This window comes from Oncorhynchus clarkii, chromosome 25 (genome assembly GCF_045791955.1).
Source record: "Oncorhynchus clarkii lewisi isolate Uvic-CL-2024 chromosome 25, UVic_Ocla_1.0, whole genome shotgun sequence".
Classification (NCBI taxonomy): Eukaryota; Metazoa; Chordata; class Actinopteri; order Salmoniformes; family Salmonidae; genus Oncorhynchus; species Oncorhynchus clarkii.
In genome coordinates, this window is record NC_092171.1 from 23601682 (window position 1) to 23614332 (window position 12651).

A 12651-nucleotide genomic window follows, 5' to 3' on the forward strand; every position below is an offset into this window, starting at 1 on the left:
CTCTGTCGGCGTCACATTTAGCATATTTATAACATATTGTACGTTTTTCAAATTCATAACATAATATGAATTGTAATTCGTAACAAATCATACAAAATTGGGGATGGACATCCACAAATTAATACATACCATACCATACCATACGAAACTTAACATATACTAAATGGAGTGTCTCGGAGTTACGTACAGAATAATACGAAATGCTTGGATACAAACAACCTGGATCACAATGATCACAATGTGCAGTTCAGACAGTGATTAAATCATAAAGTAATAAATAGTGTTGGAGAAGCTTTTCTCAAATCATAGTTTACCAATTACTTCACACTGGAAGAAGTTAAGCTACACTTAAGAAAAATATAGTTTACTGAACTAAAGCTATTTTGAAAAAATGGTTCACTACATCCAAGCCACTTAGTGAAATATGATAATATCTAAATCTGAAATGTCATAGACTACAAATTTCAAGAAAATATCAATCTGGGGTCAAATGTTAACAGAATGTGTAATTTAGCCTAATAAACACAGAAAACATGTTTCAAGTGAGAATTAGGAAGGTCTGATACTTGCCTTATACTTCACCCATATTGTATTTTAGCAAAACAAGTAGTGTGTAGTTCCAGTAGTTAGCTACACCACCAAAACAAGTAATTAACAAGTAATTAACTACTGACAAGACTAGCAAGATTAGAATTTGGTTCAACTAGTACCGAGCTACAGTAAAATGTTGTTTAATTACTAGATGAACTTCATGTAGTTCACTACTCTCCAACACTGGAGAGTAGTGAACTACATGTAAAACTCTGTCATATTCTATCAGTAGCAATAAAACAAGCATGTAAATCCACACAAAAGGATATGTCATAAGATAATTGTTTAAGGTGAATGTGAAAAAGCTTGTTCGGTAGGACTTGAATTTACTAAATACCTGGTAAATACCAGTAGAAATTGTAGGTTTATTTGTTCATATTGTGCCTGTTTTTGTGCCTGTAGCTTTGTTTTGTGTTTTATATTGTATGCAGAGCCAAAGAGTGTTACACTGAATGTTTTGATATTTTGTGTGCATGAAAATGTATTTACAGTGAACTCCAAAAGTACTTGGACAGTGACAAATTATTTGTTTTGGCTCTGTACTCCATCACTTTGGATAATCCTGAATGAATTGTGAATAATGATGAGTGAGAAAGTTAGAGGGATAAATATCATACCCTCCCAAAAGTGCTAACCTCCCCTGTTATTGTAATGGTGAGAGGTTAGCATGTCTTTGGGGTATGATATTTGTTCATCTAACATTCTCACTCATAATTATTCACAATTCATTCAAGACTATCCATAACCATGGCAGCATCCACATTAATGTAATAGTGTTTAGAAACATTATATCCGTATTTACAATATAAGTGACTCCAAAATTACACAATACATTATTTACCATTAATTTCTATTGGGCACAAAATAATTTGAAGCAAAATCAAAACAAACAGCGAATGCATCCAGCAAGTTTGTAGAGTCACACACTTGATGTAATCATTGCGTACTAGGAATAAGGGACCAAATGAAAAAGTCTTGCCACCGTGGGTGGATGCCCTAATCAGGTTACGTACCCAATGCAGATTTCTCAAATGGCAAATGTCGGGTGCCACATTTTCCTAACCCTGTCACACTCTCACTCATACACACTTGTTTTGACATAAATTCAGGTGTCAGATAACTTTGCATGTTGGATTTTCCTGCAGTGGTTTGGAAACATTGTGACCATGGATTGGTGGGATGACCTTTGGCTAAATGAGGGCTTTGCCAGTTTCTTTGAGTACATCGGTGTAGAGAAGGCTGAGCCTCTCTGGGGAATGGTGAGTCCATCTGACAGATGCTGAATTGAGTGATGTGAAATGGAATTGTTTTAATCACAATTCTGGTTATGAATAGATTCTACATCTACTTCGTTCTGTCTTTACCAGCGTGACATCATGATCATCAGTGATGTACTACCTGTCATGGTGGACGACGCCCTCGTCACCTCCCATCCAATCATTGTGGATGTGTCAACTCCGGCTGAGATTACCTCTGTGTTTGATGGTATATCCTACAACAAGGTAATCTAAAACCACCACGTTTCACTCTACTACATGGGATTAAATAAAATGTACTTCAATTAAATTTGTCTTGAAATTTGTTCCAAACATCTTCCTGTAGGGGGCATCAATTCTCAGGATGGTGGAGGACTGGTTGGGTCGAGACAACTTCCGAGATGGTTGTCGGGTAAGAATCCATTTAATTTGACGTAAAGTGGATAGAAGTATCCCTACACCAAGTCTCTTGATCCCTATTCAGTCAATAGCAGAATAATTTGGTAATAGTGAGTGTTAGGGACATGCAATTACTTCCCTGTTGAATTAAAATTATGATTACTGTCAGATACGTAGCTTGCATTTTATTTATCATAAAATCTATGGATGGTAACCTGTTTTTCTCTCCCTTCAACAGAAATACTTGAAAGATTTCCATTTTCAGAATGCCAAAACAGCCAACTTCTGGGCATCCCTTGCTAACGTATGTTTGTCATATCTAATTTAGTCATAGTAGTTTCAAAATATCAAAGTTGATATTATTGTTGATATTATTGTTAATATTTCAATACATCTAGTGTACTTGTGTGTTACACACTAACATTTTTGGGTTGCAGGTGAGTGGGTTGCCTGTGGCAGATGTGATGGACACATGGACCAAACAGATGGGCTACCCGGTATTGGACCTGTCTACTGCCGGTACTCAGACCAAACTCACCCAGCGCAGATTCCTGTTGGACCCCAATGCTGATACCACCCAGCCACCCTCACCACTCAGGTCAGTGATTTCAACACGCTATTAAGTCCCTTTGTGATCGTTGGTTGATTTCCCGATGGAAGTCAGCTATATTTCTTAGGATAAACCTGTAAATCCTAAAAGGGCTATGCTTTTCTTTCAGCTACAAGTGGACCATCCCTGTTAAGTGGCACTCAGTGGATAGTAATAAGAATATGTCCATCATGTTCAACAAGTCCAGTCCAGGTAAAGATACTTCTGTCTAAACACTTTGCTTGACCTTTTTAAAATTACAGTTCCAGCCTCTGGTGACAACATGTATTTCATTAAATTGAAATTTGTCTCTCACACTAATATCTAGAGCAAGTCTTAGCTGACTATTTCCCTGCAACGGATGGACTCCTGAAGATCAATAACGACCATATTGGATTCTACAGAGTCAATCACCATGACAGCATGTGGCGCACCATTAGTCAACAGCTTCAAACAAATCACAAGGTAAATATCAATCAAATCTGCTACTATAGTATCAGAGGTAATATTAAGTTTTAATCTTACCAGTTCATAGGTTGCACTTATCTTAATCGGCAGGACACTTTCTTTACTAGGAGTTTGACGCTGCTGACCGATGCAGTTACATAGATGATGTCTTTGCTCTGGGAAGGTAAACCAACATTACCGACATTCACTTGAAGTACATCTGTCAATTCAGTTGCTCTGAGCTTTAGAAAACTGTGATGAAATGTCTTGTTCTTATCGGCCTCATCAGGGCAGATGTTGTCGATTATGGAAATGCATTCAACCTGACAAAATACCTGACCAATGAGACTGAGTACATCGTCTGGGAACGTGTGTCTTCTTCCATTGCCTATGTGCGAGACATGTTGTCTGACGACACTGTTCTTTACCCTAAATTCCAGGTGGGTCTGTTTTCCACTTAATTTTTGTATATAGTGTATATATATATATATATATATATATATATATATATATATATATATATATATATATATATATATATATATATATAAAAATGTACAGGTGAATTATGCCCTCTGCTGGCCAACTAGAACACACACCAAATAATAATCTTGGGAGTTTGCTCATACAGGTAACTGTCAAAATAAAGGAAACACCAACATAAAGTTTCTAAATAGGGCATTGGGCACCACGAGACAGAACAGTTTCAATGTGCCTTGGCATAGATTCTACAAGTGTCTGGCACTCTATTGAAGGGATGTAACTAGAGGTCGACCGATGAACATTTTTCAACGCCGATACTGATTATTGGAGGAACAAAAAAAGCCAATACCGATTAATTGGACGATTTAAAATAAAAATGTTTTTAAAAAGTATAATAATATATATTTTTTTAAATGTATTTGTGATAATGACATTTACAACAATACTGAATTAACACTTATTTTTAAATTAATATAATACATCAATAAAATCAATTTAGCCTCAAATAAATAATGAAACATGTTCAATTTGGTTTAAATAATGCAAAAACAAAGTGTTGGAGAATAAAGTAAAAGTGCAATATGTGCCATGTAAGAAAGCTAACGTTTAAGTTCCTTGCTCAGAACATGAGAACATATGAAAGCTGGTGGTTCCTTTTAACAGGAGTCTTCAATATTCCCAGGTAAGAAGTTTTAGGTTGTAGTTATTATAGGAATTATAGAACTATTTCTCTATACCATTTGTATTTCATTACCCTTTGACTATTGGATTTTCTTATAGGCACTTTAGTATTGCCAGTGTAACAGTATAGCTTCCGTCCCTCTCCTCGCTCCTACCTGGGCTCGAACCAGGAACACAACGACAACAGCCACCCTCAAAGCAGCGTTACCCATGCAGAGCAAGGGGAATAACTACTCCAAGTCTCAGAGCAAGTGATGTTTTAAACGCTATTAGCGCGCACCCCGCTAACTAGCTAGCCATTTCACATCGGTTACACCAGCCTAATCTCGGGAGTTGATAGGATTGACGTCATAAACAGCTGCTGGCAAACGCACGAAAGTGCTGTTTGAATGAATGCTTACGAGCCTGCTGCTGCCTACCATTGCTCAGTCAGACTGCTCTATCAAATCATAGACTTAACCGTTCCATATTTTATCTAACGGGTGGCATCCATAAGTCTAAATATTCCTGTTACATTGCACAACCTTCAATGTCATAATTATGTAAAATTCTGTCAAATTAGGTGGCCCAAACACTGACTCTGCGTGCAATGAACGCAAAGTAAGTGAAGAAGTGACACAATTTCACCTGGTTAATATTGCCTGCTAACCTGGATTTCTTTTAGCTAAATATGCAGGTTTAAAAATATATACTTCTGTGTATTGATTTTAAGAAAGGCATTGATGTTTATGGTTAGGTACACATTGGAGCAACGATACGCACCGCATCGATTATATGCAACGCAGGACACGCTAGATAAACTAGTAATATCATCAACCATGTGGTTATGATTGATTGATTGTTTTTTATAAGATAACTTTAATGCTAGCTAGCAACTTATCTTCGCTTACTGCATTCGCGTAACAGGCAGTCACCTCGAGGAGTGCAATGTAATCAGGTGGTTAGAGCGTTGTACTAGTTAACTGTAAGTTTGCAAGATTGAATCCGCCAAGCTGACAAGGTAAAAATCTGTCGTTCTGCCCCTGAACGAGGCAGTTGAGGCACCGTTCCTAGGCCGTCATTGAAAATAAGAATGTGTTCTTAACTGCCTTGCCTAGTTAAACAAAGATTAAATAAAAAAAAAGTCAAAATCGGTGTCCAAAAGTACCGATTTCCGATTGTTATGAAAACTTGAAATCGGCCCTAATTAATCGGCCATTCCGATTTAATTGGTCGACCTCTAGATGTAACAACATTCTTCCACAAGAAATTCCATAATTTGGTGTTTTGTTGATGGTGGTGAAAAACGCTGTCTCAGACACCGCTCCCATCTCCCATAAGTGTTCAGTTGGGTTGAGATCTGGTGACAGACGACCATGGCATATGGTTAAGATGGTTTATGCTCATCAAACCATTCAGTAATCTCTTGTCCCTGTGGATGGGGGCATTGTCATCATATGGGGGCATGGCCATGGTAGCCAAAATAATGGCCTGCCCATCATATTTACAGAGCATTCTGAAAGTATTCAGACCCTGACTTTTTCCACTTTGTTACGTTACAGCCTTATTCTAAAATGGATTAAATTGAGTTTTTCCCTCAGTCTACACACAATACCCTGTGATGACATACAAAAAACAGGTTTAAGATTGTTTATGCACATTTATAAAAGAAATAAAAAAAACTGAAATATCACATTTACATAATTATTCAGACCCTCTACTCAGTACTTTGTTGAAGCACCTTTGGCAGTGATTACAGCCTCGAGTCTTCTTGGATATGACACTACAAGCTTGGCACACCTGTATTTGGGGAGTTTCTCCCATTCTTCTCTGCAAATCCTCTCAAGCTCTGTCAGGTTGGATGGGGAGCGTTGCTGCACAGCTATTTTTGGGACTCTCCAGAGATGTTCGATCGGGTTCAAGTCCGGGCTCTTGCTGGGCCACTCAAGGACATTCAGAGACTTGTCCCGAAGTCACTCCTTCGTTGTCTTGGCTGTGTGCTTAGGGTCGTTGTCCTGTTGAAAGGTGAACCTTTGACCCAGTCTCAGGTGCTGAGTGCTCTGGTGCTGGTTTTCTTCAAGGATCTCTCTGTACTTTGCTTCGTTCATCTTTCCCTCTATCCTGACTAGTCTCCCAGTGCCTGCCGCTGAAAAATATCCCCACAACATGATGCTGCCACCACCATGCTTCACCGTAGGGATGGTGCCAGGTTTCCTTCAGATGTGAGGCTTGGTATTCAGGCTAAAGAGTTCAATCTTGGTTTCAGACCAGAGAATCTTGTTTCTCATGGTCTGAGAGTTTTTTAATCCAAGCGGGTTGTCATGTGCCTTTTACTGAGGAGTGGCTTACGTCTGGATACTTTACCATAAAGGCCTGATTGGTGGAGTGCTGCAGAGATGGTTTTCCTTCTGGAAGGTTCTCCCATCTCCACAGAGGAACTCTGGAGCTCTGTCAGAATGACCATTGGGTTCTTGGTCACTTCACTAACCAAAGCCCTTCTCCACTGATTGCCCAGTTTAGCCGGGCGGCCAGCTCTAGGAAGAGTCTTGGTAGTTCCAAACTTCTTCCATTTAAGAATGATGGAGGCTACTGTGTTCTTGGGGACCTTGAATACTGCAGATTCCTTTTTGTATTCTTCGCCAGGTCTGTGCCTCGACACAAATCCTGTCTTTGAGCTCTACGGACAATTCCTTTGACCTTATGGCTTGATTTTGTGGGACCTTATATAGACAGGTTTGTGTCTTTCCAAATCATGTCAAATCAATTGAATTCACCACAGGTGGACTCCATTCAAGTTTGTAGAAACATTTCCAGGATCATCAATGGAAACAGGATGCACCTGACCTCAATTTCTTCTCATAGCAAAGGGTCTGAATACTTATGTAAATAAGGTAGAAATTTGATTTTATAAATTAGGAAACATTTCTAAAAATCTGTTTTCGCTTTGTCTATATGGGGTATTGGGTGTAGATTGAAAAGGAGAAAAATGTCTTTAATCAATTTTGAATAAGTCTGTACCAACAAAATGTAGAAAAAGGAGTCAATACTTTTTGAACGCACTGTACATATACAGCTCTGGAAAAATGAGACTTCTGCAAAATAATCAGTTTCTCTGGTTTTACTATTTATAGGTACAGTTGAAGTCGGAAGCTTACATGTACATACATACACCTTAGCCAAATACATTTATACTCAGTTTTTCACAATTCCTGAGATTTAATCCTAGTAAAAATGCCCTGTGTCAGTTAGGATCACCACTTTATTTTAAGAATGTGAAATGCCAGAATAATATACAGTTATTTCAGCTTTTATTTATTTCATCACATTCCCCGTGGGTCAGAAGTTTACATACACTAAATTAGTATTTGGTAGCATTGCCTTTTAAATGGTTTAACTCCGATCAAACGTTTCAGGTAGCCTTCCACAAACTTCCAACAATAAGTTGGGTGAATTTTGGCCCATTCCTCCTGACAGAGCTGGTGTAACTGAGTCAGGTTTGTAGGCTCCTTGCTCGCACACACTTTTTCAGTTCTGCCCACACATTTTCTATGGGATTGAGGTCAGGGCTTTGTAATGGCCACTCCAATACCTTGACTTTGTTGTCCTTAAGCCATTTTGCCACAATTTTGGAAGTATGCTTGGGGTCATTGTCCATTTGGAAGACCCATTTGCGACCAAGCTTTAACTTGATGTCTTGAGATGTTGCTTCAATATATCCACACAATTTTTTCCCCTCATGATGCCATCTATTTTGTGAAGTGCACCAGTCCCTACAGCAAAGTAACCCCACAACATGATGCTGCCACCCCTGTGCTTCACGGTTGGGATGGTGTTCTTTGGCTTGCAAGTCACCCCCTTATTCCTCCAAACATAACAATGGTCATTATGGTCAAACAGTTGTATTTTTGTTTCATCAAACCAGAGGACATTTCTCCAAAAAGTACCATCTTTGTCCCCATGTGCAGTTGCAAACCATAGTCTGGCTTTTTTATGCCGGTTTTGGAGCAGTGGCTTCTTCCTTGCTGAGCGGCCTCTCAGGTTGTGTCGATATAGGACTCGTTTTACTGTGGATAAAGATACTTTGGTACCTGTTTCCTCCAGCATCTTCACAAGGTCTTTTGCTGTTGTTCTGGGGTTGATTTGCACTTTTCGCACAAGTACATTCATCTCTAGGAGACAGAACGCGTCTCCTTCCTGAGCGGTATGACGGCTGCGTGGTCCCATGGTGTTCATACTTGCATACTATTGTTTGTACAGATGAACGTGGTACCTTCAGTAATTTGGAAATGGCTCCCAAGGATGATCCAGACTTGTGGAGGTCTACAATGTTTTTTCTGAGGTCTTCTTCCCATGATGTCAAGCAAAGAGGCACTGAGTTCGAAGGTAGGCCTTGAAATACATCCACAGGTACTCCTCCAATTGTCTCAAATGATGTCAATTAGCCTATCAGAAGCTTCTAAAGCCATGACACCATTTTTTGGAATTTTCCAAACTGTTTAAAGGCACAGTCAACTTAGTGTATGTAAACTTCTGACCCACTGGAATTGTGATACAGTGAATTATAAGTTAAATAATCTGTCTGTAAACTTGTGTCATGCACAAAGTAGATGTCCTAATCGACTTGCCAAAACTATAGTTTGTTAACAAGAAATTTGTGGAGTGGTTGAAAAACAAGTTTTAATGACACCAACCTAAGTGTAATCTAAACTTCCGACTTCAACTGTACATTCTAAAATATTATGGCACTGCCATAATATAATCTAATTAACACAGCACCAACAACCCAACCTTGCTGTTACAGAAAAGGAAGGTTAAGTATGTAACCACGGTCATGTGAGTTATTTGGATCACTCCAATATATTGGTATCACTCCGCGATACATCCGAGGTGAGGATTTACAGATTTATTCCCGTGTACATCTGTGTCACGGCTGTGGTCCGCCCCTATATATAGAACCCATGGCCGCGACACACATTCTCTACATCATTTTTAAAGCGCCTCTAGTGCCGTAGTGGATTGGAGTGATCCATATAGCTCACATACGTAACCTTCGTTATGTTTCACTATATTGGATCACTCCAATATAATGGTGTACCGGTACCAGACTTAGTCGGTGCTAGAGGTACCTGGCCAGCCAGCGGCGAAGTCCCAGTGCAGGACCAAGATGCAGGAGCCGTCAATGTGGAAGGGGGGTCCCGGCACAGTCCCCCGAAGGGGAGGCGATGCCCAGGACCGCTGAACCAATCGCAAAGGGAGGTGCCACATTTACCTGATTGTACCTAGCAAAGGTTCAAAAGGAAGCCCAGCTAGCAGCAGCCCAGATATTAGCGAGGGGCACTCTTCTCATTAGAGCCCAGGATGCAGCCACCCCTCGTGTTGAATGTGCCACCACAGATCCCAGCACTGGCCTGCCAGCCAGGCGGTGTGCTGTCGAAAACGTGTCCACGATCCAGTGATAGAGCCTCTGCTTTGATAGCCCAGCCTCCAGGACTCTCTCACCATAGCAGACAAAGAGCTGGTCTGTTGTTCTCACTGACTGTGTCCGCTCCACATAGGCAGCCAGTACCCTTACAGGGCACAGCATGTCGGAGGGAGGCCCAGACTCCCCCGCCACTGCCGGGGGGTCGTTAGCAGACAGGATAAAAGGGATGTTCACATGCCTGTCTGACAGAACCTTCGGGAGGAATGAAGGGTTGGGGCGGAGAGATATACCCCTCTCCACGGGGTCCATCCGGTAGCACTCAGAACTTAGCGAAAGAGCATGGAGTTCACCCTCCCTCTTCATGAAAGTAATCGCTACCAAGAAAGCCACCTTCATAGAGAGGTGTTTCAGGGAGGCAGACTCCAACGGTTCGAATTGCGGCTTTGCCAAAGCAGCCAAAACCACATCCAGCTCGCCATTGAGCGGGTCCTAGCTGGACGCAGGCAACAAACCCCTTTCATAAACCTGGAGAACAAGGGATGGCGCCCCACTGGCCTGTCCATAGCAGCCAAATACCCTCTGTGTAGAGGCTGCTAAGCCCTCATCCAAACGAGACTGCAGGTATTGGAGGACATACTGCACCTTGCATGACTCGGGCACCACCTCAATACCAGTACGCCAAGAGCAGAACAACCGCCAGCGCAACTGGTGTGCTGCGGTTGTAGCCGGTGCTTATGCACTCTGCATGGTGTTCATTACACCCTCCTGTAGTCCTAACATGGACCATTGGTGTCGTTCAGTGGCCAAGCCCACAGAGTTCCCCCAGCCTGAGACAGCAGGTCCTGTCTCAGGGGAAGTTGCCAAGGTGTCCCAGAAAACAGAGACAGAAGAAGGCTGAACCAGGGTTGTCTGGGCCAGTATGAGGCCACCAGAAGCAGATTATGCTCTGCCATCCTGGTCCTGTCCAGCACAGCCTGGATCAGGAGAAAATGGGGGAATGCGTAAAGCTCCAGGCCTGGCCAGGGGCCCTGGTGGCTCTGACATGGAGTACCACAGGGGGCAGTGCACAGAGGGCAGTGCGCATTGTCCAGGAAGGCAAACAGGTCCAGCTGCGCCCTCCCGGACTTGTCCTGCAGGTGCTGCACCACTTGGGGATGTAGGCTACAGTCCCAAGGTGACGGGCCCTCCCTTGAGAACATATCCGCTGCCACATTCAGGATACCAGGTACGTGCGCTGCGTGTAGTTGCTAGACTTCCCTGAGCCTAGAGAAGGAGCTTCCGTGTCATAAGTCCACCCTGATGGTTGATGTATTAACCACCACCGTGGTGTTCTCTGTTCTCACCAGGACAGGTCTTCCCTTCAGATGTGGAAGGAAAGACTGCAGGGCCAGCAGTACAGCTCTGACATCTAGTGTATTGATGTGCCTGCCAACAGCTGCTGGCCGACCTTCCCATGGTCACACCCCCCAGCCGATCAGGGAGGCGTCTGTGCTGATCAGCTCTCAGCAGCATATCCTCAGCATTTCCACCCCACCTGAGAGAAAGGAGTGACAGCGCCACCTCAACAATGCCCTGAGGCACTGTGTGGTCACCCACAGCTGGCGGTGACGGTGGCGCTTCGGGTGCAGCCGGTGGGAGTTGAACCACTGTTGAAGAGGCCGGAGATGGAGCAGGCCCAGGGGCATCAACAACGAGGCCGCCATCAGCAAGCCCACCAGGCGTTGGCAGGTTAGGGCGGATACCACTCACCCCTGCCGAAAGTGGTCGAGGCAAGATAAGATCACCTGAACCCTTCTGGCGGGCAGGCGTGCTCTCATGAGGACTGAGCCCAGTTCCATGCCAATAAAGGCCACCCTCTGGGTGGGCGTCAGATGACTCTTCTTGACGTTTACAGTAATGCCCAGCCCGCCGATGTGGTTAAGGAGCATGTCTCTGTCTGATAGGACATGGGTCTTGTTCGGGGCACAAATCAACCAATCGTCCAGGTAATTGAGGATCAACAACCCTCGGGACGTGAGAGGTACCAGGACAGCATCCATGCACTTTGTGAAAGTGCAGGGTGCCAAGGAGAGGCCGAAGGGAAGAACCCTCCCTTCGAAAGCGAATCAGAGGTGCTGCCAATGAGCTGGGTGAACAGGAACATGGAAGTACGCATCCTTCTGGTCCAGTGTCACAAACCACTGGTCCCGGGACACGGCCTTCAACATGCCGGCCGGGGACAGCATGTGGAACCTCAGTACCTTCAAGTACCCATTGAGGTTGCGGAGGTCCCGAATTGGTCGAAACGCTCAGTCTCATTTTTGGGACCACAAAATAAGTGGAGTAGAACCCACCTAGCTGTTCTGATGTCTCGATCCTGCGAATGGCACCCTTGGCCAGGAGTGAGGAGATCTCCAGCCACAAGGTTTTCTTCTTCAGGGGGTCGGCCACAGTGGTGACACAAAGGACCCTGAAGGATGGGGGCCGGCACCGGAATTAGAGTCGGTACTCCTATGGATGCACACAGAGTCGTAGTGTAACGCTAACGAAACAAAAACACGACAAACCACGGGCGGAAGATACAGATAAACCGCGCACAGTGAGTGGAGCACTCAAAATGAGGGGCTGGCCATGTGCAAAACAGCCAGTTAGTATACTTCCACGTAAGATATTACACGCACCAGTGACTTACCAAGCGAACTTCAGAAAGTTTGTACCTCAAATCATACAGACGTCCGCCGAGAAAATGAAAGAGAACGTGTGTCGTGGCCATGGGGTCTATATATAGGGGCGGACCCCAGCCGCGACACAGGTGTACACGGGAG

At 43.2% G+C, this 12651-nt stretch overlaps 1 protein-coding gene across 3 annotated transcripts in view; it reads left to right on the top strand.

Annotated features, from left to right (window-relative positions):
- Positions 1 to 12651, top strand: part of LOC139384121 (glutamyl aminopeptidase-like) — a 50027-nt gene that overhangs the window by 33785 nt on the left and 3591 nt on the right. For all 3 annotated transcript variants that reach the window (XM_071128786.1, XM_071128787.1, XM_071128788.1), the window contains 9 exons: positions 1737 to 1850; positions 1959 to 2093; positions 2194 to 2259; positions 2485 to 2550; positions 2684 to 2844; positions 2966 to 3048; positions 3164 to 3300; positions 3411 to 3466; positions 3572 to 3722. In XM_071128786.1, coding sequence (XP_070984887.1) covers positions 1737 to 1850; positions 1959 to 2093; positions 2194 to 2259; positions 2485 to 2550; positions 2684 to 2844; positions 2966 to 3048; positions 3164 to 3300; positions 3411 to 3466; positions 3572 to 3722 — 969 coding nt within the window. The remainder of the gene's footprint in view (positions 1 to 1736; positions 1851 to 1958; positions 2094 to 2193; positions 2260 to 2484; positions 2551 to 2683; positions 2845 to 2965; positions 3049 to 3163; positions 3301 to 3410; positions 3467 to 3571; positions 3723 to 12651) is intronic.